This window comes from Carlito syrichta, unplaced genomic scaffold (genome assembly GCF_000164805.1).
Source record: "Carlito syrichta isolate Samal-C Ts95f unplaced genomic scaffold, Tarsius_syrichta-2.0.1 Scaffold305295, whole genome shotgun sequence".
Taxonomy (NCBI): Eukaryota; Metazoa; Chordata; class Mammalia; order Primates; family Tarsiidae; genus Carlito; species Carlito syrichta.
Window position 1 is genome coordinate 147,610 of NW_007249391.1, and position 24,930 is coordinate 172,539.

The 24,930-nt window shown below is 40.0% G+C and overlaps 1 protein-coding gene across 1 annotated transcript; it reads right to left on the reverse strand.

Annotated features, from left to right (window-relative positions):
- Positions 1-250: 250 nt before the first annotated feature.
- On the reverse strand, positions 251-24,505 carry LOC103263847 (dimethylaniline monooxygenase [N-oxide-forming] 2-like). The gene is given in 12 exon segments (XM_008061503.1): positions 251-348; positions 351-595; positions 1,935-2,007; positions 4,043-4,279; positions 4,282-4,397; positions 6,250-6,343; positions 6,346-6,448; positions 10,179-10,321; positions 12,362-12,524; positions 15,303-15,491; positions 23,930-24,067; positions 24,406-24,505. Coding segments are annotated over 12 exon segments (1,623 nt in total). The 5' UTR covers positions 24,430-24,505.
- Positions 24,506-24,930: the final 425 nt, after the last annotated feature.

The following is a 24,930-nucleotide window of genomic DNA, read 5'->3' on the forward strand; positions in this document are numbered from 1 at the left end:
ATTTTATTGCACTTTTTGGAAAGTCTGGTGACTTGAAAGAAGAATTTAATGACAAATTTTATTTTGTAAGTTGGCTTTATACATAGACCTAATTCTGCTAATTCTCCACAATTCCCCTTCTTCCTTGTTTCTCCTAACTCTAAAATCTATATTTAGAACATGAATTTAATGTTTTTTCTTTTAACCTTTTTGTTTTCCTTAAGAGGTGTTGAATGGCAAGATAATAAAGCAAAAGCATTATGCTGACATACTAGAGCCATTGAAGTTGGAAGGCCACAAGAGCAGTGAGAAGTCCCAGGATTTTCAGCAGGAAGGAAACTGGGAAATTAGATGAAGCCCTCAGAGCCCATCTTTCAGAGCCTTCAATATCCTTTGTTTCTGGGTGATGATGGCTATCCTGGTACCTTCCCACTGCCCAGGTCCAACCAAGCAATACTGATAGGGATTGCAGGGTCCAAAATAAAGTTTCACAGTCAGTTGAGGATCTTTCTACAGGAGAGAGCAGAAGTCTGATTTTGCACCTATCTCCAAGGCAAGCTCGTCCAAGTAGTCGATGTAGTTGGTCTGCAATATCTGGCTCTGGCTTTCTCCAAACCTTAGTGAAGAGAGTGAACAGGGCAGAGTCACAGGACGTTCTAAATTATATAGCATAGTGGGCATTCAATAGCTGTGGTAAGAATGAAGGGACATGTGGATACATGAATGAATTTTGAATGAATTTGTGGTGGACAGTATGAATTTATCCCATTGGGAGGCCTGTATCTCAGACTGAGCACAGGCACCAAAATAAACAGTCATGAATTCATGGAAGCACTAGGAATGTGACAAGGTTGATAACTGTGATTATTATTTGGTATTTATTAAGCAAGAGTAAGACTCCAAGCAAGTACATACTCGTCAGCTGCAGGGATTCATGAAATAAAGCCTATGAAAGCATAGCTCAGTGTCTTGCCCAGAGTTGAATGCAATATTTGTTTGTTAATTTCCTAAACACCCGGCAGTCTGGGTGGCATATAAGTAGGTAATAAATACGAGACAAACTAGAATTCAAATTGAGATAACTCCTTACACTTGATGTAAGTAAGGCCCAAGCAACTTTCCAAGGGTGCTTGATCACTGTCGAACCCCACTTCACCTCATCACAAAGTACAAATCCTTGAACTCTGCACCAACTGTTTCACAATTTATTTTGCTGAGGATCCCGCAGCTAACTTTCCACAGATCTTCAAGACACTGTCATCATCACTGCCCTTATTCCATTCTTTCTCTACCCACAGCATGTGGATGGCCTGAGAAGATATGGGATGTGACATGGACACCTTAGAACACTAAAGTGAAACTAAGCCAAGGAAATTGTTCTGATGTGGAAAAATTCCTATCTTTTTTAAAATTTATATTTTGTTTTATATTTTTATTTTTTGAGTTGGAGTCTCACTCTGTTGCCCAGTTTGGAGTGCAGTGGCACATTCACGGCCACCCCAGTGTCGACCTGCTGGGCTCCAGTGATCCTTCTGCCTCAGCCTTCCAAGTAGCCAGAACTACAGGCATGTGCTACCATGCCCAGTTAAATTTTTTTTTTTTAATTGTAGAGACGAGGTCTCACCAAGTTGCCTGGGCTGGTCTTGAACCCGTGGGCTCAGGCAATCCACTCACCTCAGCCTCCCAAAGTGCTGGGATTACAGCCTGAGCCACTGAGTCCAGCCAATTCCTATCTTTAAGTAGTTGGTTCTTAAACTAGTACGTATAAGAATTACCTGGGAATAACATAAAAATACAAATTTCCATTTCATCGACAGAGCTTCTGATTCAGTTAGTCTGGGCTGCAGCCCAGGAATTCACATTTTTATCAAGCAGCTAGGTGGTCCTTAAAAGCAGTTAGATCACTGTACTTTGAGAAACACCTCTATGTAAAAAAAAATTAAAAGTATTCTTACAGGTCAATTCTTTTTTCATTCCTCTTGAGAACGTCTGCTGTCATAGTCTTCTCTGAGGGCAAGCTACACAAGCCTAAGAAAGAAAAAGTTGGTTTGAGTAGTAAGTTTGATTCGGTATCATTGCTTTACCTAGTAGCTGATTCTTAAAATTAAACTCTAGCCATCGAACCATGTTGTGCCAGTCGGGGCTGCTGTGTTGCTGAACTCAGCGGGGGGCACCCCAGAGTGTTCTATGTGATGCTGCCCAAGGAGCACAATCTATAGCAAGAACTACAAGGCAGAGAGGGCTAAGAGAAGAAGCTGGAGAAGGGATGCCATGCCTCGTGCTATGGGCTCCGTCTTAAAGTTGACAGGAATCTATGGGAGAGTTTCCTGCATGAGGTAATCGAACGTGCCTTCTGGGAAGCTTGTCTGGCTGCTGACTTTGGGAAAATGGACTCCAGAGAGGCAAGCCTAAAGTTAGAAAGACCAGGTAAGAGGCTGTTGGAGTAAGCCTGGCGAGAGACTAGAGCAGGGCAGTTGGGACAGAGAAAGAAGACTGGTGCAAGGGTCATTATCATGTGCCCATGATTCCATCTCCTGCTTACAAGTGTTCCTGAGTTTCAGATATATTGAAACATGGCTAAGGACCCCTGTGTATGACTGGTCATCAGACACCTCAGATTCCAGGAGTACAAACCTGTGTTCCTCATTGAAGCCTGCCTGCTCAGACTTGTGTCTTCTGCACACCACTCTCTGTTCACCACACTGCTGACTGCCAGTTTCCAGTGCCAGAGGTCTGCAAGTCCTTCTCGACTCCTCTCTCCTTATCTCACTTTCCCACAATGAACCAATCATGATGTGGTTTCATCCTTTGCTGTTTCCCATGTTTACGCCTTTTTTAACTTGTCTCGCTGCCCTGGCCTGGGTTGCCTCATATTTTAGCATTGATTATTGCAGCAGCCTCTGGTTTCTGGGCCTCTATTCTTTCCCCGCTTTCAAATCTGTATTCCACACGACTGTTGAAATAATCTACCTAAAGTGTAAGTCTGATAATGCCTATTCCTTGCTCATAACACTTCACTGGTTCCCCTGGCTGAAGAGCTTTTGAAAATGCAAGTTCCAGGTCCTTTGGCCAGTCTTAATCAGGTTCCCTATGGGTTCACCAGATAATTTTCATGTATAGACAGATTTGGGAAGAACTAATCCACATTTTATAATCCAAGCTCCTAGCATGTCTTACAAAGTTCTTGTGTCCTGCCTCCTTCTTCTCCAAGAGTAATCTCTCATGCTTCTCTGCCTCACATATCATGCGCTGGGAATGTCAAATACCTTGTAAATTTCCACATTCAGCGTGTCCCTGTGCTTCTGCTCAGGCAGTCCCCTTTCCTCCCCCGAGAAACACAGTCATACAGAAAGTTTTCCTTGACTGTGTGCCTTTCTCTTATCCCACCCCATTAAGTGGCCTTTCCTGCATTCTGTTGTGTAAAGAACTCTATGTATTCCTCTACACAAGCATTTGCCATACTATGTTGAAAAGATCTGCTTAAATTTCTCCCTGTCCTATCAAGTTCCAGCATGAGGCTAGGTATTCAATGAGTTTTTGTTGGACAGAATTTAACCCTGGAGGCAGGGAAATTAATATCCTTCTGAGGAGGGAAAGTGCTGCACAGAAGCTCAGGGAGAAATCTTCCACTAATTTTATAACTTGTAGGTTGAGCAGCTCAAGTATTAGGAGCTAACGAAGTTAAATATGGATTAGGCCCCAGGTCTCTTGATTTCCACATAGAGGAATTTGTAAACACCATATAGGTAAAAACAAGAGACATAGATATTTTCCTTTATGAACTGATCTCTCATGGTTCAAAAGAAAGGTTAACTGGTTCTTAATTTTATGCCTGTTGGAATTCTCTGAACTGCCTGATATTTTAAAGAAATGATTGCAGGTGTTTATTATTATTAAATTCCTGTATTACTCTTATTCTTTGAATTCTCACTAACTTTCAAGAAAGCTAATCTTGTGAGAGCAGCCAAAGTTGTAAAATTTTTTCTTTACTTTTGTTATAGAGCAAACCTCGTCAGGTCTGAAACCCTTTGCTACCCACCTGTCCACTCACTCACTCACTTACCTTTGAAAACTCTCATCACCCAACGAGCTTGAAGTTCAACAGTTGGGAAGATGGAGCCTAGGGGCTGGATGAGACCAGTGCATGCAAGGGTTGACTTCTTCAGGTGAGGGGGGAATATGTATTTATATACTGAGACCATATTATTCTCTACTTTAACAAGTGAGTCTTCAAGGAAGGGAAAAGAGAAAGTATATCCCATTGCAAAGACAATGACATCAATGTCTTTCTCCACTGAACATCCTCAAAGATAGCAGAAGTTTCTGTGAGCTCTTTCATTTTCAGTTTCACTTTGATGACTCCGTAGAGTAGATGACTGGGAAGATCATCATTTAGTACAGATTCTTTCATAAGATATCTGAGACACACAGGAAAAAAGACACTCAGAAGGATTGTTTACTGAGGAATCTTTAACCCTCTTGACTTTTTTTGGGGGGTCTCTGAAAATAAAAGGGTTTTCTAAATATGCATGAGACTAGCTGTTGTACCCCAGTCCTTATTTTCTGACTTCTTATATCACAAATCTCTTCTCAATAAATAAGGGAAAACACATAGGTGATGTGAGTGAAAGAGATTTCAAAAAAGAAAGCATCCACTAGGGCTTAGACAAAATGCCTGTGCTGTGGTCAGTCCCTGCGTATTCTGGTGGTTATCACATCATTTCTGTTTCTATCCTTTTTAATGTTATCCAGTTTTAATTATTTTGCTTAAGTAAAAAAAAATTGCTGTATATCCACTAATTTTGAAAGTTATTAAGGGATAAGTGTCAAAATTAAGGTATAAAATTAGATTTAGTGATATTTTAAAGAAATGATTGATTTATCAATCCCAGATATCCACGGAATCTCTGTTTATGATAGCCTGGATGTTGGTGCAAAGTCTGTTTGTATTTCCAGGGCCTCCTTTTTTGGGTATATTTGAGAACATTTTCTTTTTTTGAGATAAGAGCTCACTCTGTCACCCAGGCTAGAGTGCAGTGGCACAATTATAGCTCACTGCAGCCTCAAACTCTTGGACTCAAGTGATTTTTCTGCCTCAGTCTGTCTAGTAGCTGGAACTACAGGCACATGTTACCATGCCCAGCTGATTTTTTTCAGGAAAAAAAATTTTGTAGAGATGAGGTCTCTCTGTTGCTCAGACTGGTCTCAACCTCCTGGCCTCAAAGTGTTCTCCTGCCTCCCAAAGTGTTGAGATTACAGGTGTGAGCCACTGCTGCTGGCCTCTTTTATTTTTTTTCTTTAAATAAGACAATACATGGCATATGTATCAGATCTCAGAATACAGAAGTCACATGACATTTGTTAAAAAAGTCTAAAATTCTTCTTCTTCTTCTTTTTTTTTTTTTGAATTGGAGTCTCACTCCATCGCTCAGGCTGGAGTGCAGTGGCATGCTCACGGCCACCCCAGTGTCGACCTACTGGGCTCTGGCGATCGTCTGTCTTGGCCTTCCGAGCAGTCGGAGCTACAGTCATGTGCTCCCACTTCCGGCTAATTTTTTAATTTATTGTAGAGATGAGGTCTTGCCAAGTTGCTCAGGCTGTTCTCAAACTTGTGGGCTCAGGCAATCCCCTCACCTCGGCCTCCCAAAGTGCTGGGATTACAGACTTGAGCTGGGCAAAGTGCTGGGATTACAGACTTGAGCCACCATGCCTGGCCTCCCACCTTTTTTTTTTTTTTTTAAAGGGAAGAAGCCTGTATTAACTAATGCAAAATAAGCATTCATAATGTTTCCTTGTGTTTACAGTATCAATGACATATAACTTTGAGATCAACACAGATTTGTCGTTTGACAAAAAGAAAGGAATATGTTCTCAAAGGTTGCCCATGGGAAGAAACTTCAAGATATAGTGCTAGGAAAACATAAATTATTAGATGGAGAATTACATGTTTCCCTCCATAACCCTCTGAAAGGAAGGTCGTAGTCTCTTGAAGTAGCTATTTCCAGTGTTGAACAGCTCTGGGCATTACAAAGTCCTTCTCTAATTCTGCTGTCAGAAGCAGATTATAACACTTCTGCTTCATCTTCTAGTCCTTTTTTAAAGGGATACAGAACAAATTTGGAATTCAAACTCCAGGACCTATGCGATACTTATACTATTAGTTTGTAGTTTGAAACACCATGTTAGCAATTTGGATCTTTGTAAAGAGAGTCATCTTTGAACAACCTTGCTTATCATTAAGTATACCATAAAAAAGTAAAATTACTCTACTTGTTTTGAGGCTCAAGACCATAATTTTCATGGCTTAACCACCGATTCAACTGTTGTTCCATCATCCATTTTAGAACTGTTCGTGGCAGGACATTTTGAGCATAGAGCTAAACCGGGTGTGGAACACTATGTCCCAAGGATAGCCATCTTCAGAGATATGGCCCATGACCCAGGACCCTTGCCTGGTACTGATGAAAACCTGGTAAACATAAAAGATATGGTTTAAATAAGGTCATAGTTCCTTTTGCAAAAAATCTACTGGGTAGTTGATGTATTATGTGTGTGGTCCCAGAATTTACTAAGGTTCTGTGTTTAAGATGATTGACCTTAAGGTGAAGTACCTCTTATACAGGGGTACCTAGTAGCATTTGTACTGATCAAGGAAAACTGCAATGAAGCCTTGAGAACTTCATGGAGACATGAGAAAATCTGTGGGCTGATACCATTGACAAAACCCACAAGTCTTTCCCATATTTACAGTTGTGGTTTGTTGCTCCTCCTGCCTCTCAGTTCCTCCACCCAAGCTTATTTTATGGTACAGGAGAACTATTGGAGGCCTCAGAAATGTGTGATCATAGCTGAATGACCACACAGGTATAAGTGTGGGCATTTGTATATTCCTGGAGGGAGGATGACAAGGGAAATCGCCTTCCTTCCACACTTAATATTTTAAGTACGTAAATATGCATTATTCTGTATTTTAAAGGTTAGACATGACTCTGAATTTATACTGTGATTCTCTTTCTCTTAAAGTGCACATTTCCTCTTTCAGATGTATTCTTTACCTTGCAACCTAAAATTGTCCTTGTTTTCAAAATGTACATTTAAATTTCTTTTCAAATACTATGTATTTTATCTTGTTTACTATTACTTTCTCAGTGTCCAAGTGCATATTTGAACTGTTTCTCAAATTGTTTCATGCATTCTATGAGTTCTGCAGTTCAGGGCTATACTTGACAAACACTTGCAAGGAAAGCGATTCACTTAAGAGGTTAAGATCATGGACTCTGAGTCTAGACTATTTGGATTTGAATCCCTGTCCCACTACTTACCAGCTGTATTGCCCTGGGTGAGCTATTTCAAATCTCTTTTGTTCCTCAGTTTCTCTCTCTGTAAAGTGAAGATAGAAACAGAACCTATCTCGTGGCATTATTGTGAAGATTATGCGAGGTGATATGTACAAAGTACAAAAGTATTGCCTAGCAAGTGATGAGCACTGTTAGCTGTTAATATTTTGTAAATTTAGGCTGGAGGAGGGGGTTTCATACAGTGCCTCACATCTGGAGTGAATGTTGTGGGGGAAAGTTCTGAACCCCTTCGCTTGTGAAGTAGCACCTAGAACAAATATTCTTGTATTCTTGTATTGCTGGTCTGAGTGTAATATCTATTTGTGTCCTGAAATTTTTCCTGTTGTTGCCCTTATGCTGTACTGGCAATACCGTGATTAGGTTTAGATGCTACACTTAAATATTGCTGTTAATGTCTCTTTTCAGTGCTTCTTCCTTAGGGATCAGTCCATGTTTCAGATGGGATGCTCTGCCTGCTTTGCTTGCTCTCTGTTGTGACCTTCTCTATCGCAGGGGAGTCTGCCCTGGCTAGCTCCACTGGCTGCAACCATGAGAGATGTGTGAGGATTTATCTGGGCTCAGGCTGCTTTCTCTGAGATACATGCTTAAGCCAAGGAAAGAAGTTTGACGCCAAGGAAAGAAGTTTGACTGGGAACTGTGTGGATGATGCAGCACCATCGCATAGCATCTTTCGGATTGTGATAGAGGGCGCTGTATCCTATGGAGGTGAGCACAGAGTACAGAGCAGGTTTGACAGAACAGAACACACTCAGGGTTTTGGTGAGTTCAGGTTGTAATTTCAAGCTTTGCAGATGCACCTTCTTCTGTCCTTATATACATAGCTCCTATAAAATCTCTGGTAAGTCTCCTCACAGAACACTTGATAGTATATACTCTGTGTAAAAGGCTTTATCATAATTATAGCTTTATGTTATAAATCTAATAAATCTCAGTGAAACACTGTAAAAGATTGTTTAAGGAGCTGTAAGGTACAGAAATATAGCCAAGGTAATTCTTTCTTATGTTATTTTTTGAGTTTTGGAGTCTCACTCTGTTGTCCAGGCTGGAGTGTAGTGGCATGATCATGGCTCACCACAACCTTGACTTACTGGGCTCAGATGATCCTGCTGCCTCAGTTTCCCAAGTAGCTGGGACTACAAGTGCCTGCCACCACACCTGGTTAATTTTTTGATTTTTGTAGAGATGAGGTATTACTATGTTGCCCAGACTGGTCTCGAACTCCTGGGCTTAACCCTCTCGCTTCCTGCCAAGTAGCTTCTTTTTGTTTGTTTGTTTTTTGAGCTGGAGTCTCACTCTGTCACCCAGGTTGGAGTGCAGTGGCACATTCATGGCCACCCCAGTGTTGACTTGTTGGGCTCAGGTGATCCTTCCACTTCAGTCTTCCAAGTAGCTGGAACTACAGGTGTATGCTACCACGCCTGACTAATTTTTTGATTTATTGTAGAGATGAGGTCTCGTCAAGTTGCCCAGGTTGTTCTTGAACCTGTGGGCTCAGGCAATTCACTCACCTTGACTTCCCAAAGAGCGGGGATTACAGGTTTGAACCACCACGCCTGGCCCCAAGTAGTGTCTTAATATTGAATGTGGCACCGTAAGCAGGCTTTTTACATGGCAAGACCATATGAGGAACTGCCTCCTGCAGTCCACACCTTGATCTCTTTTGAACATGTGTTCAGTCCAGATCACTGTCCTGACGATGTGTGGTAGTCTGGACTGTTATGTCCACTCTGCTCACCTGGCCCCGTTAAGCCCCTTCCTCAGCTTTGCAGGTATTCTCTCATGTGAAAGCATGGAGCTTGGGCCTCCCACTTCCCTGTTCTGCTCTGCTCAAAAGCTTTCATGGTTCCTGCCTCCTCATGTGTTCTTCACAGCAAGGTCTTAAAGCTTTGATGGTTTCTTTTCATACAAAAGGTGAAGACTTCTTGGGTCTAGTAAGTCTCCTTCGGGTGTTAGTGATCGTCTATGTTTCCAGGCTGGCTCTGACCAACATTGGCTAATTTAAGTGACTTTGACAAGGCCCAGTGTAACCCCGTCATTAACCTTCTGGGCAAGCCTCATGTTTGCTTATCATGCTTGCTGCTGGGTGTCTCCAGCCCTGAGAGTGTGAAAGGTTTGCTGGCTGTGGACATGGCCATGGTTAGCCCTGTGTAGCCAGAGAACCAGGTGGAGGCGGTGGGTGCCAGAGGGATTGGGTGTTTGGTTCAGGCCTTGTTGAGAAAGAATGCTTTGGGAGAGAAGCCATAGATATTTTGCTTTCTTTGCCTAGGTCTGTCCTTCCAGAAGGAGTTGTTCTGTCATTCCTGACTATCTCTGTCAGCACCATCTACATCTTGTAATGCTTGACTCTCAGTTGGCATAATTTTTGAGCAAGTGCAAAGACGACAGAGGTTGGGAGGCCCCAGGGAGCACTTGAATATCTATGATCTTGGGTCAGAGTCTTACCCTCTACTTATCTTTCTTTTCATGATACTTAGGAAACAGGATTATCCAGACTTCAAATATAACTCAAAAATGCACTACATTTCTAAAAGGCACCCCCAAAAATCAGATCAACTTCTCATTAAGCCCCCTCGGGAGAAACAAGGCCTCTTGTATTGAAAATCATCTGATTGAAACTTTTCCACTTAAAAAATGAGGGAATCATCACCCAGAGAAGTGACTGTCTGGGTAGTGACAGAGCTGGGTAAACTGGCTTCTAGACTTCCATATTTTCCATGATACCCCACTGGGCCACCAGCCAACCAGTTGGTGAGTCCTGGAGCCTTGTGTACACAGTGAGAGTTCCCCACAGACGCCTCCTCTTTCCTTTCCCCTGTCCAAAGTCAGCAGAGAGAATCACACCTGAGCAGCCTTCTTACTCAGCTCAACAGCAATATCGCAGGCCGAGTTTCCTATTCCTATCACCAGTATGCGCTTCCCCTCTAATTCACCTGGGTGCTTGTATTGGCAGCTGTGTAAATACTGGCCTTTGAACCTCTCGATACCTGCAGGGGGAAGAAGAGATATGGCTGTGGGCTTCTAGGCAACCATGTCAAGCTAATTCCAAGGACACTGCATTGCCAGTTTTTTCTTTCTGGAGTCGTTCATTTTTTTGGCCTCCTCCCCTGTAATGGGAGTTACAGGAGCAAGGTCAATGACAAACTCAAGGTGTGAAACGCATAAGTAAAATTGGGTACCGTGCACATGGTACGGAACCAAGGGCATGGATTTCAGAGGCTGCAGCTTACAGATTCACAAGACAAAGGTTAATGAACAGAGCAGGGTTGGATGCTGATTTCTGAGTGCCCGTTATACTATTTTGGACTGTAAAATGACACTTTAATGTCACATAGTCGACACAAAAAAAATTTCTTAAACACATTATGAAGTCCTATCATTGTAATTGTGTAATAGTTAGAATAATATTTAGAATTCTTATTTTGCAAATGTAAACAAAAAACTAAAATAAACTAAAAACACAGGCACATAAAAGTTGAGAGATGGTTTTCATGTGGCAGTCAGTGACTTCGTGGTGTTTAATTGCAGATCAGCCTTTCTGTATCCTTTCCTAGTTACCCCTTTTACATTTCCTGGGAACACATGACCTTATTAAGGTATTTGCCATTGATGGTGGGGTTGCTTGAAATAGTCTTTAGATTATTGGTTCTCAGAGTGTGTGGTCCTGGGGCCAGCAAAATCGGCATCACCTGGGAACTTGCAAAAAATGCAAATTCTCAGCTTCATGCTTAGACCTGTTGTCATAGGTCATTTTCTATTTTTAAAAACTTTAATTTAATTATTTTTTAACTTGTAGAGATGGGGGGTCTTGCTATGTTGTCCAGGCTGGTCTCAAACTCCTGGGCTCAAGTGGTCTTCCTGCCTCCGTCTCCCAAAGTGCTGGAATTACAGGTGTAAGCCACCACAACTGTATTTCTATTGTTTTTAATAGGATATCTGAAACTGGATATTTTATAAGGAAAATAATTTATTTCTTACAGTTTTGGAGGCTGAGAAGTTGGAGGCATCTGATGAAAGTCTTCTTGCTAATGGCCCAGGGTATCAAATGGTGAAGGGGCTGAGTGTGCTAATGTGCTATGCTCAGGCCTCTCTTCCTCTTCTTATAAAGCCTCTGGTTCCACTCACATGATAACCCATTGATTCATTAATCCAGCAATGAACTAATCCATTCATGAGGGCAGAGTACTCATGACCCAAACACCTCTTAAAGGCCCCACCTCTCTATACTGCCTCAACAGGAGTTTTGGAGGGGACAAACATTCGAACCATAGCACCTACTGAATCAGAAGTACTGGGGATGGAGCCTGGCAATTTGTGCTTTGAAAAGCTTTCCCGGTAGTTCTATTTAGAAACCATTACTTTAGATTAATCTCAATCCTGGATGTATATTAATATCACTTGAGTAAGTTTGAATTGATCTGGCCCTATCCCATAGCATTTGAGTCTTTGGGGTTGGGACCCCAGTCTTCAGGGCTTGAGAAGCTCCACAGGTGATTCTAGATGAGGCTGTATTTTAGTGTGAACCACTGTATTAAATGTTATCCTGAAAGTAGGGAAGGAAGTATGCTCTTTGAGGGAAGGGCTGGAGGGCACCAGAACTGACAGATGCAGGGTTCTATTCCTGCACTCACTCCTCTTTGCATCACTAACCTGCAGGAGCCTTTATTTCCAAAAACTCTCCCTAGTAACCCCTTCCGTGAGCATGACTCTATGGAAAAGGCTCCAAGGATGTAGCAGGTGTTTGGAAGGTCAAAGGACCTCTTCACACAGAACCAGTTTGGATGAGAATTCTCTGAAATTCTGGAGAAGACTTAGTGACTTTGGAGGAAGTTACCTGAGCTCTCTTTGTAGTGAAGACCCAAAGTGGTCTATAGAAACAAAGATAGTATTTGCAGTCTTTTATCTTTCCAGCTCTATCTCAATCTTGACATATGCCCAAGTTGCAGCAGTGAATCTTGTCAATCTACACTGCAAATAAAGCACCTGGAAACCTCTTTTATAAAGCTGGAAATCTTCACAGGTCTCACCTGGAAATGATTTCAGTGGGATGTGCGGCAGGATTTGGTGGCCACTGCAAACCATGACTGCATCAAAGATGGCACTCTGCTGCTTGCCGTTGCTCTGGGTGAAGACCTTCCATTGGCCAGAGGATGAAAAATCTGAGCATTTTTTCACACTAAGGACGGTTGTCTTGAACAAACACAGAGAAGGCATCATGGGAAATTACCCTGGCACAGCATGGACCTTGACAGGGCAAGCGTATGCTTCCCATGGTTGCTTTATGCAAGGGGCTGACTCAGCATGAGGACCCATCTGTGAATGGTTGAATAAGTTGCTGGTTTTAAGAAAACCCTGACAAATAGAGCAGAGGAAGGCCATAAAGAGAGTGTTGTCATGCTTATATGCCTGAAAACAAAAAAGACTCACAAACACCACAGTCTCGCACAAAGACCATTTGTAACCTTACACAAAAATACTTTCACAAGAACATGTGCCCAGCAACTGCTTGTCCAAAGTCGAACTGGTGTCACCCTTGTCATTGATCTTTGTAGCCAAAGATATTTGTCTCAAAACAATTATGTAATCCTCCCCATTTCCCCCCCCTTTAAAAGCCTTTGTCTTCTTATGCCTCCCTTAATATGCACAGAGTTAACTATGGTGTGCACATTCACATTACAGTGCTCTATTTCCAAGTGAGTATCTTTTTTCTTAGAGAGCTCCTCTATGTTTGTTATTTAGGTTGATAATCTGGACAAGGGTATAAGACACATGGCAATCATTCCAGTGATTGCACAGTCAGAATTTAAAGGTCCTTTTATGTGTCCACCTCTGTGCGGAGTCTATATTAGGAAAGATATTTTACTTTGCAGAGTGCCTGACACATGGCCAGCACTCCATTTAATGGTAGTTGTCAAAGTTAATTATTTTTGAAACAGAGTATGTCATGTTAGCCCTATAGTTCATGATCTCATTCAAATGAAACAACTTATTGCTTCATTGATTTTTTAAAAAATGTAGCTCACTGGAGGCCCATTTTAAAATGTGTACATAAATGTTACGTTTCTGCTGTATTTAAGAAACAATGTCAAATGGAAACAAAGTTTGTTACACTTCTAGAGGAATGACATGCATCTCTTTTGTTTGCATGTGCTTAAGTCTATAAATGCTTTCAAGTTTTCAGATACCTTTCAAAATGATGGGCTGGTAATTTTTGAAGCTATCTTAACTTGCAAATGTTATGGAATATCAGTAGAGAGCTTGTGAAAGAGCTTTAAAATGTCTGAGCATTTACTGTCAGCTGAGAGTAAAGATTTCAGATGTGTAGTTCAGAGTGTATCTTAACTAAAGTATTATAGATCCTTTCAATTCAAAATGAGCTCTAAGGAACTTCACTGTCACCCAGAGCTTGTTAGATGTGCAGAATCTCAGACCCCACCCTATGCCTATTAAATCAGGATCACATTTTAACAAGCTCTCCAGGTGATTCATGTGCATAGTTAAGTTTGAAAAGTACTAATGTAGATTACATTAGCACTCTAAGCAACAGGGCCATTCACAGTTTGCCTGCTTCTTGAGTTGAACCCTGACATGTATGAAGTATACCGACTCAGAGACCAATACACAATACTTCTCCAGGCTTCAGAAAACCATAGCAGCAGTAACACAATAACCAAGAGAAACAACTCCCTTGTAACTCTGACATGATCTTCAAAAGAACAGATAATATAAATCATGTTAGACAAGGGTAACATGTTTGTAGAGTAGATTGATAGCTAAGTAGACAAAGCTACAAAAGCTTCTGGTAAAATAATCTGTTACCCATAGGAAGGATCTTCCAGGGATTGGGGGAAAGCAACGGGAAGAACCAGACATTTTAATGGTGTTTACAAATATAGATTTTCATCAAAATAACTATTATAAATTAATGTAATACAAGCTAGAATTATTGAGAAGATGAGATGTGTTAAAATATAAGCCTCTGCCAGGCTCGGTGGCTCAGCCTGTAGTCCCAGCACTTTGGGAGGCTGAGGCAAGTGGATTGCCTGAGCCTGAGGGTTTGAGACTAGCCTGGGCAACTTGGTGAGATCTTGTCTCTACAATTAAAAAAAAAAATAGCCGGGTGTTGTAGCGCGCGCCTGTAGTTCCGGCTACTTGGAAAGCTGAGGCAGAAGGATCGCCAGAGCCCAGTAGGTTGATGCTGGGGTAGTTATGAGTGTGCCACTACACTCCAGCCTGAGAGATGGAGTGAAACTCCAACTCAGAAGAAGTAAACATAAAAAACAAGCCTCTCTGATTGTTATTTACCCAGAAATGCAATTTATATTTTAATTTCTAAACACAGTTACTAGTTCTCAGAGTGTAGGTTACTGATACAAATTCAACATATTTAATGAAAGGTTGTGGGTTTTATTTTTGGTTGTTGTTGATTCTTTGGTTTTAGAGAAGCACAGGAAGGGGTAATTCTAAGTGTATTTCAAAATGATCTGACCATCTTTATGTTGCTAGAGGTTGCATCTAGAAAATAATTATAAGGAAAAATAGGTTCAACAGGATTCTGAGATGAACAGAGAGCGGTGAGTTTATTCACTATATTTCTAAGAAATCCCACTTCTATGGAGAAGTTAAAATGAAACAGCAGTTTAATTTTCTTATAATGTCCTTTCAAGGGAAATTAGGCTAGGAGTATACTTGGTAATAGATATAAGTTTAGATGCAGTTTTGCTATCAATACCATCATAATTCAAACCTTTCACTTTAACAGATGATTTCCCTCTTTGGTTAATGTATACAGTCTATAATATGAGGGACAATGGACACTACTTTTTGTTTTTTATACCATGCCTTATCTTTCTACAGAGAATTAGAGTGGGATACTTTATTCACAATTTCTTCATTGTCACAGTAACTTTTCTTTTAAAGTATGAGCTGAACTAATGCAGAAAAACCCTTCCCCACAAAATACAGTACCTGGAACTGAATATATTTTAAAAGGTCAAAATTTTTGGCAAAAATCCTGAAATATTCCAGAAGTATAGAATTGTGCAGGAAATTTGGAAAATTTTCAGGCATTGGAAAGTCACTGAAACAAGACATTTCTTTGCTGGTGTTGGTGATGACAGATTGATAGATACTTGCTCGGCCTTCTTCCACATTTTCCTAAAGGACCAAATAAAATAATTAGTGATGAGACAACCCCCTCGGGTCCCCTCCCACCGCAGGTGCTTTTCTGTCCCCTCAATAAGTTCTACTTTCTATAAAAAACCAAAACAACAACAACAAAACAAACAAAAAATTAGTGATGATTATGCATGAAACATTATTTGGTTTCCTACTCCTTTTCTCACATCTAGCCCTGAGTGATGCACTTGTCTTTCATTGTGGCACTTGTAGTATGAATACCATGTAGTATGTAGTAGGATAACGTGTTTAGGTGATGAACTGCATTGTATGTGCTCCAGCATTCTGTATGACAGGAAACATTTGTTGCCTGCCAGTGTTGTTCACTGTTGTTAGCATTGGTGGAATTGGGGATAGGGACAATTCTTTGGCACGCTGCAGGACATTTAGCATCCCAAAAACTCTTCACCTATTTAATGTCAGTCTTTGTGACAACCAACTTACTTCCTAAGTTTCCCTGGGAAGGCTATACACATCCTTGACCCCTTTAGAAAACAGTAAACACAGGAACACTGGTCAGAGAACATAATAGAGACTTTCAAGTAAAATGAGTACTTTGGGGGGCAAGGAATTTTCACATCTCGATTTGAATTTCTTTGCCTTCACTGTATGCTTTATACAAATCAACCTTCTTCAAGTGTCAAAGGTGAGCAGCATGACACCACTCAAATATCAAACTTGAATCTTATTGTTAGCAAGTGTGTTTTGGTAAAACCCGAGGCAGCACATGCTGTGGTTGAGTTTATAATTTCCTTTGCAAGTAGTGCTTTGCGTAATGTCCTTTATGCTAAATCATGAAAAGAGCCAAGAGTGGTGATTCAGTGTCCCTGAAATCAGCATATTCTCAAAGAGGTTTTTATAAGAAAATTCAAATAATGCTACTCAAGACCTCTTCTATAGATGCTTCTGCATATGCAGAGACTAAGGCATAATCCAGGGAAATAGTAGTTGCTATTTTGACTAAGCACTGGGGCAGGTGGAAAGAGATGGAAAGCTTGTAGTCATTAATTGAAATAAATTACTTAATCTTCCATAAACAAGACCATAGTCTTTTCCAGAGAGTGCTAAAATAAGGAAAGTAAATATTTACTTCTATTCCAGACACCACAATAACTCAGTTATACATGTTCCTTTCTCATTATTATGCATAGCACATCATTACTTTCCTGACAGATATTTAGATTAAGGCTCTATAGATTCTTGACAACACTGAGAGAGGCAGCCTAGACTAGCAGAAGAGGCTTGACCTTTGGAGTTAGACATGAACACAGGGAAAACTCTGGATGAGTTTTATTTTCAAACACTAGCTTCAAATTGCATAATAGTAAAGTCAAATGATGTGTAAACTCTTTCTGGGTATTTCAGCATGATTGAATGCAATGTCCTTGGCAAACCATGTCTGAGTTTCTTATCCAACCAAGTTCTTAAAATAGGAAATATTTCATGAAGCAAAGAAATACTAATTTTTCTCAAGATAGTACAGAGTAGCGAGAGACATGAGGACTCTGGAGTCAGACTTACTGGGTTGATACCCTGATTCTGCCACTTTCAGTGACTTTGTAACCAGGAACATGTTACATAAGTTCTTTTCCTCATTTCCCCCTGTAAAATTGACTCGTTAATAACTCCAACATCAAATAATTGCTTTGAGGCTTTAATTTGATTAGATGAAGTGCTGAGCACAATGTCTGGCTCCAAATAAGTGTTCCATATTTCTTGCTTCTTTTCTATTATGACCGGCCACCAGAGTTACATTTATCAAACCAGCCATGGTTTTGAATTAGTTAAACCAGTACTGTTGTACTGTAGCCAGAATGTTCGTTTTTTAGCACCGAATAAATTGGCTTTAAAATGTGGTGGGCCTCTCTGTCAAGTCAATTCTAAGGGAATTTTGAGTCATGAGAAGAACTGGTAATTTTAGTAATAGTAATTTTAGGGCCAAGGAAATTTCTCCTTTGGGGGCTTTACTTGTGAGGTTTATCAGCAAACAATAATGACACCACAGTTGTTTTTCTGAAGACCAAGTGATAATCTTTATTGCTGGATTGGTTGGTAGACAGCTGTTGAAATAAAGCTTTGTCTTTATAGGTGCTTCTTTCTTCATTTAGTTGGCTGAAGTAGATTTCTATGTATTTAGACTAATCTGGGTAAAATTGGCTTAATTTTCCCAGCATTATGAAAGGAAGATGTTTGACTTAATAGACAAGTAAGCATCAAATGTTTGTCCTGCCTAGGTTCTAAGCCTGGAGTTAGAGATAAGATGCAAACAGGACAAACTTAGTTTCTATCCTCATGGAGCTTATCACTGTATTGAAGTAAAATGTGCTTGGGTTTTGGAGATAGTCTGAATTTCCTTATTGATAGAATTTGCTACAATTCACTTATTTAAGACAAATGATCTATAATAGAGATTTCTTCTAATATAGAATTTTCAAGTCTTGGTGTATAGGCTCACACCTGTAAGCCCAGCACTTTGGGAGGCCAAGGTAGGAGGATTTTTTGAGCCCAGGAATTCTAGACAAGCCTGGACAATACAGTGAGACCTCATTTCTACAAAAAAGATTTAAAAAATTAGCTAGGCATGGTAATGCATTCCTGGAGATCCAGCTACTCGAGAGACTGAGGTGGGAGGATCACCCGAGCCCAGGAGACCAAGGCTGTGGTGAACCATGATCATGCCACTGTACTACAGCCTGGGTAACAAAATGAGGCTCAGACTAAAAAAGAAAAAAAATCAGAATATCAGAAAACTGTATCAAAACCGAGTTAGTTCAGATAGCACTAGTTTAGAATTCATGATTTAAAAAAAAATTTAAATTGAAACTGATAGTATCAAGAATTTGTAATGTTTTGATCATGGGCTGGACTCAAGTTTATGTTTGACTCTATGAAAATAAGAAGGTTGTAAAAACTAAACCATGTTTAAGGGAGATTGTGAGGGTAATACCTAATCTCAAAGATGCAAACAAAAACAAAAAATAGATTCACTTGTAAATGTGAATTACAAAAACTTACACATTAACCTTTTTCTTTAGGAAACATTATTATACTGAGCTTTACCAATCAGTACTTTGCTTTCATGGCTATAAGCAGTTGGAAATAATAAAATTGCATTTCTTTAAAAAGTATTCTATCATTTTATCTTTTCACTCTTTCAGACAGACCTTACATCTATTTGTTTCATTACTTGAATTGAACATGATCAAACTCTCCTTACTTCTTTGACCTACAATTAGAGGCAAAATTCTGATTCCCAGATGCGAGACAATGGACCAGTTGCATTAGAAGAATTCAGAGAACTTTGGAAAATATAAAATCTGAGTTGACCTGGTAAGGGCCCAAGTTAGGCAATTTAGAAGTGCTCTCCAGCTGACTCTGACGAGTAATGAGCTTTGTGAACTGCCATGTCTGTTAAAGTATTGCAACATTTTGTTGTCTTTCCCTTAGGGTGGTACCTCCCAGATCACTGGCCTTGATCACAAAGAGCCTCTTAATTAAACTCAGGTGTTGACCACTTCCTCTATTGCCTTCAGGGCAGAGGATGTACTCATTTACACTGGGCACAATCTCCTCATGATCAAATTCTGATTATTCCCTCTAGCCTTATTAGTCATCATTCACCAACCTGCATGCTTCATTCCAGTTGTATCATGTGACTTTCTAGTTTCTAAGTGCATTTGGTTCTTAAGCTTCTATATTTCTGCATATGCCATTTGCTCTGCCTGGAACCTGGTTTCTCCATATTCACATGCCTGATCTCTACTCATTGTCAAGACAAATATGCAAAACAGCATCAGCCCTTGAGAAAGTCTGCCCTGTGCTCTGCTAGTGAGGTTTTGCGCTTCATTAATACTTAGTGTTTCAGCCCTTATAAAACTGCATTCTGATGTATATTTTCTTTTGTATTCTTCCCCGTTGACAGCAAGGACTGTGCATTTCTGTATTTTGAGCACATAGTATACATCAGGGGCATAGTAGGCAGTCAGTCAATATACTTGTTGAATGAACAAAAGAATGAGTAATGTTAATCAGAAGCATTTTTTCATCACTGCAAATAGGGTTTAGTGATACTAAAATGGGCATTCAGTAGCATGATGGGAATAAATAAATTGTTTTGCTGATAGGATGCCACAAACTTTTTTCTGTTCTATGCATGAAAACATTTCTTCTTTAAAAATATTATAGAGAATTAATTAAAGTATATCTTAGACTATTGGTGAAGAGGTCTAAAGGACCATGGTATTTAATATTTGATTGCTGGAAAATTGCTGTGCTATGGTAGATTCATTGGATAAGCTTATCTAAGAAAACGTCTGCAAGTAAAACAAGGGTAAGACGGCTATCTCTTCTGGAAAGGAAATGACTGTTTTTTCTAAGCTAGTTCTGTATGATGTTATACTCTAAGAGAACAGAATGTGCTGTTGATAAACACATGCCAATTAAAAAGGAAGAGAGGTTGTGAGGGATAGAAAAACAGATGGAGTGGATGCTTAGGTTAGTGTGGAGATGGCACCACATGATATCCCAGACAGCTGTTTTACATTTTTACCTTCCTATGATGAACATTTTGATCAATAACGTTGATGTAGATGAATAGAGATGACCAAGTTTGTGCATACTCAAAGCAGGGAGGCAAAGAAAAAATGACAGATGATTGAAATTTCAAATACATTTTCCCCAACTAAGGATGAAACCACCTAAATAATGTTTAATATATATAAATGTGAATTCTTATAAATAGAGTTGAAAAATCAGTTTCACGAAGATAGGGTAATAGTGACCTGGTTCCCAATGGCTCAGATAAAAACGTTCCCAGGGTTTGAATTAGTCTCAGATTGGTATGAATGATGTGAAAGGAGACATGATGGTGAACTCATGTACAGTTAAGCTCAATACTGTGACTGGTTCTACGATCCTCACCTACCACTTATAAGTCATGGGCAAGCCACTTGCCTGAACTTTCTCACAGTTCAGTTGGAATTAATAATGACCAGTGTAGTAGGTTATTGTGAATATAAAAAGAGATAGTGCAAAAATAATTATACAAATGGTAGTTTTTGTTTGTGAATGCAGGAAAAGCTAATACAATCTTGAAGCATTTTAGGAGAGGTGTAGCATCCAGGCCAAGTGCAGGGTAAGCCAAGGTGAGTCATTGTCAAATCAGTTGATTATAAATTCATTGAGAGTAGTGATTGTGTCTGATTCATTCTCCATTGTCTAATGCAGTGCCTAGAACCTCTTTGGTTTTACAAAAAAAATATGTTGATAAAATAAATTTGTCTGGAATATTGAATCTTGGGGGAGTCACATTTTAAGAAAGAAAATTAAATTTGAACCTAGAGAAAAGACTAAGGGCTAATATACGAAGATTAGTTAAAATAACTGATCATACATAGCTGGCAAAAGAGGAGATCCAAATATTAAAAGCAAACTAGCAAACAAAAGCAATGCATATTGGTAACTTCCCTCTGAATATGAGGTATTAAGAGCAATAGAGAAGGCAGAGAAGGTAAGAGGCTGAAGGAAGACCCTGCTTTCCTTTCTCAATACTTCAGTGAGGTTATTAAGTGTGAGGGCACAGGACTTGTACAGACCTCCATTTTTGTTCTTTTACCACCATCTTGGCAAATTATTTATCCCAATCCTCAGTTTCTTTAACATGCAAATGAGGATCGTTGAAATACCTACTGCCTAGGGGTATTGTGAAGAAAAATGAGATGTTGCTGGCCAGAGCTACCCACTTAACCCTTAAATATCCAGTAAGACTTAATTCTGATTTTAAATTAACTTTTCTAGCATAGAGATACCACAGGAAGGTATATCTAATGCCGAAATTTTAGTCAATGGCAATAAGAGAAATATTTGGGGACAAAAAGTAGCTTCCTGGATTCACCAAATCATACTTTTGACAGACCACTCAAAATAACTCTCACCTTTTTTGCTGATAATAATGCTAACCAAATAAAGGATATTTGGTTCTTAAACAGTAGATCCCAAATCAGTTAATCAAACAAAATAGCTACAAATTTATTATTAAACTTATTAAACAGAAATTTGTTATGCAGTTGACCCTTCAACAACAGGGGTTTGACCTGCATGGGCTAATTTTATATGTGGATTTTTTCAAACAAACGTGGATGGAAAAGACAGTACTTTCAGGATATGAAAGCCACGTATACAAGGTGACCATCTTTTCCTACAGGCATGTTCCCTGTGCAGGACTTGCCTCTGTGTGGATTTTGGTCTTCCTGGAACCAATCTCCTACATTTAAGAGGAACAACTGTAATTTCTACATTTCTTTCTTAAGTTAAAAATCTACCTGGGGACCAAACAAATCCAAACTGAAATTTATATGTGAACCTAAAGTAGACAAAAGTATCTTTAGTTAAGACAAGAATGATCACCATATTATATTACTCTCTCAGGAAAAGCTATAATGATTCTAAAGAATAGTTAGTAAGAAACGAACATGATTCAAGCTGTTTTTCCAGTTTTTCCTTTCTGTAAAGCTACTTGTCTCATATTGGATTGACTTCTTCCTTCTCCATCATTAACCCTGAGTGTGTTTGGGCTGTTGAATGAATAATTTCCTTATTTGGTATTTATGCAATGATTGCCAATCTTGTCTCATCATAGGATTCATTTGAAACTCTTATTAAAATCCTCAGAAGGCTCAGTGGCTCAGCCTGTAATCCCACGCTTTTGGGAGGCTGAGGTGAGTGGATTGCCTGAGCCCGCGGGTTCGAGACCCGCCTGGGCAGTGAGACCTCATCTCTACAATAAATCAAAAAATCAGCCGGGCGTGGTAGTGCGCACCTGTAATTCCGGGTATTCGGAAGGCTGAGGCCTGGAAGGATCACCAGAGCCCAGCAGGTCGAGGCTGCGGTGGCCGAGAGCAGCCACTGTACTCCAGTCTGGGTGACAGAGTGAGACTCCAACTCAAAAAAAAAAAAAAAATCCTCAGAAGATTTGATTCAGTAGGTCTGGGCTAGTGCACAGGAATCAAAATCCTTCAAGAACCCCTCTAGGTGTGGTCTATGGTCACCTACACTTGAAACACTTAATATTTTAAAAAATCCCTTTAGGCATGAGATTCAGTTGGAAATGGCAAAGCACATGTGCTAGATGGCTTTGTTATCCCCATACCTGGTCAGCCATGGAGGAGAGCCCTTTCGATGGTTTCTGTTGATATGAAAGTCTGCTTTTCCAGAGTTTCCATCTAGATTTTCTTATGTGTTTTAATGCTTCACTTAGATATACCTGATACCTATTCCTAAATTGATTGCTCTTTAGTTCTGAATTTACACTTTTGTTTATGGCTATGGAAAGAATCTGACAAAAACAAAACAAAAAATTTTGTTTAATCTTTTTGAGCCAGAATGCAAGTGAAGTCATGGGTATAAATCAGGGCTTAGCTGCTTAGAAGTCACATAGGCGTGGGGTTGAGTGCCAGTTCCTCCAGTTGTGTGACCGTGGCCAGCTCACTTAACCTTCCTCATTTTGTTTGCTTATCTATCAAATATATAGTTTTTATTAGTACTAACATTTGCTGAACTCTATTATGAGTCAAGAACTGTGCTAAGTTCTTTCTATGAATTATCTCCCTTAATCTTCAAAACGGCATTATGAGATAACCACACTTTTCTGTTATTATCCCTCATGCAACTGAGTAAACTGAGGCACAGGATGCAAATGACTTGCTCAAGATCTTACAGGTAGGAGGTAGCAAGCTAATATCTAGTCAAAGGCCATGTGCATTTAAGGAACCTAATGTTACAAAAATATGACCATATGACCAAAAGTTGTGAGATGGAATAATTATAAATCTTTATAACTATCTATCTATCCATATTTCTGATTTTTATACAAATTCTGCAGGACAGCTAGGATTATCAATGTTGGGGTTTGACCAGTTAGCAGAATAAATGTAATTAGTAAGACATATTTAATGAGCAGTATCATAGCAGTTATGCCGGAGTGTCACCATAGAGCTCAGCAAACAAACATTGGTTGTCTGAGAAAAGTAAATAGTGATAAGAACACACTCTGAAGAAGTATTGGCTCAGTGACTAAAACAGAGAGGGTGTCCTGAAAAGAATTCCCGCTGCTTCTGTTTTTGTCAAGTGTTCTCTAATCTCAGTATATTTTCTAACTAGTATATTAGAGAATGACAAAAATCTGGGCTGCCAGATCCAAAAGAAGGGGTTCTGCACATCCTGGGTTGGCCCCTGGGCTGGGAAAGTGTTGGCCTGGGAAGAGGTGTCAGCCTATGCTTTTGGTTTCTGTGCAGCTGCATAAATAATTAAAATAAAATCTGATCAAAGTCGCTTAAGAAATCCCTCAACAGGGCCCATCAGTAACTATGATTTACCCAGAAATAGCAGCACAACCTGTTAAAGACCCGAGAAAATCTCACTGTGAACCTCCACAGCCCTCTAATATCTTCCGTTCTCTCAAAGCAAGTGGGCTCGAGCCCCTCGTCCACACAGCCCTTCAGAGAGATCAGGCCACTGACCCCAGCTCCGATCACTGCCACCTTCTTTGCCATGGTTTCCTGTTGAGGTGTTGATCAATCAATATGGCTTAACTGGGACAAAAGGCGAGATAATTCTTAGGGTGTGGTCAGGTAACTGGCTTTAAACACTGGAGCAGTGGTAACTGAATAAGCAGCACGAACTGAATCAAGTGCTCGTCAAATCCCAGGCTCCTCTTCCCTTGAGATAAGCTGAGTTGTTTTATGGACTTTGATGCAAACCTTGTTTACAACATCTTGGTTTAACATTTAAAAGCAACCCATTTAACAAAGCCCAGCTATTCAATAACATAGTATACTAGGTAGAAAAGCCAAATCTCCAGCCAGAGTTCCCAGCCTTCCCCAGCGATCATCCTTACCTTTGTTTTTGCTCTTGGCACCATCCCTTGGACAGAGCAGTTTTCTCCCTTGATTGTGTGCTAGGAGGCAGTCAGAAGAGTTGGTGTTGGCTGGGAGAAATGGGAGGAGCCTCTCACTCCTCCTTGAGTGTTCTGCCCGCTGAAACCCCAAAGACTTTCTTAGGAGGCCTAAAATTACGAAGCAAGAGCCTCATGCACTGAGGTCAAGAGGAGTGAGGGAATGTCTTTACAGTAGCAACATACACATTTACACATATAGCATAGTTTAAAAAAAATTTTTAATTTTAAATATGTGGGGTCAATTCAGGGTTAGGTATACAAATGTTCATTATGCAGGCACCCTTGTTGATAAGGTGTCCCTGCCCCCTCCCCTAGCAGTTTCTCACTACTGCCAATCCTTTTCTTATAGTATGATAGTTGTTCAAGGTCCGCTTATGAGTGAGAACATGTTTCTGTGATAGATCTCTCAGTATTATAGCTTCAAAGTCCATCCAAGTTGCTGCGAAGTTCATAATTTTGTCCATC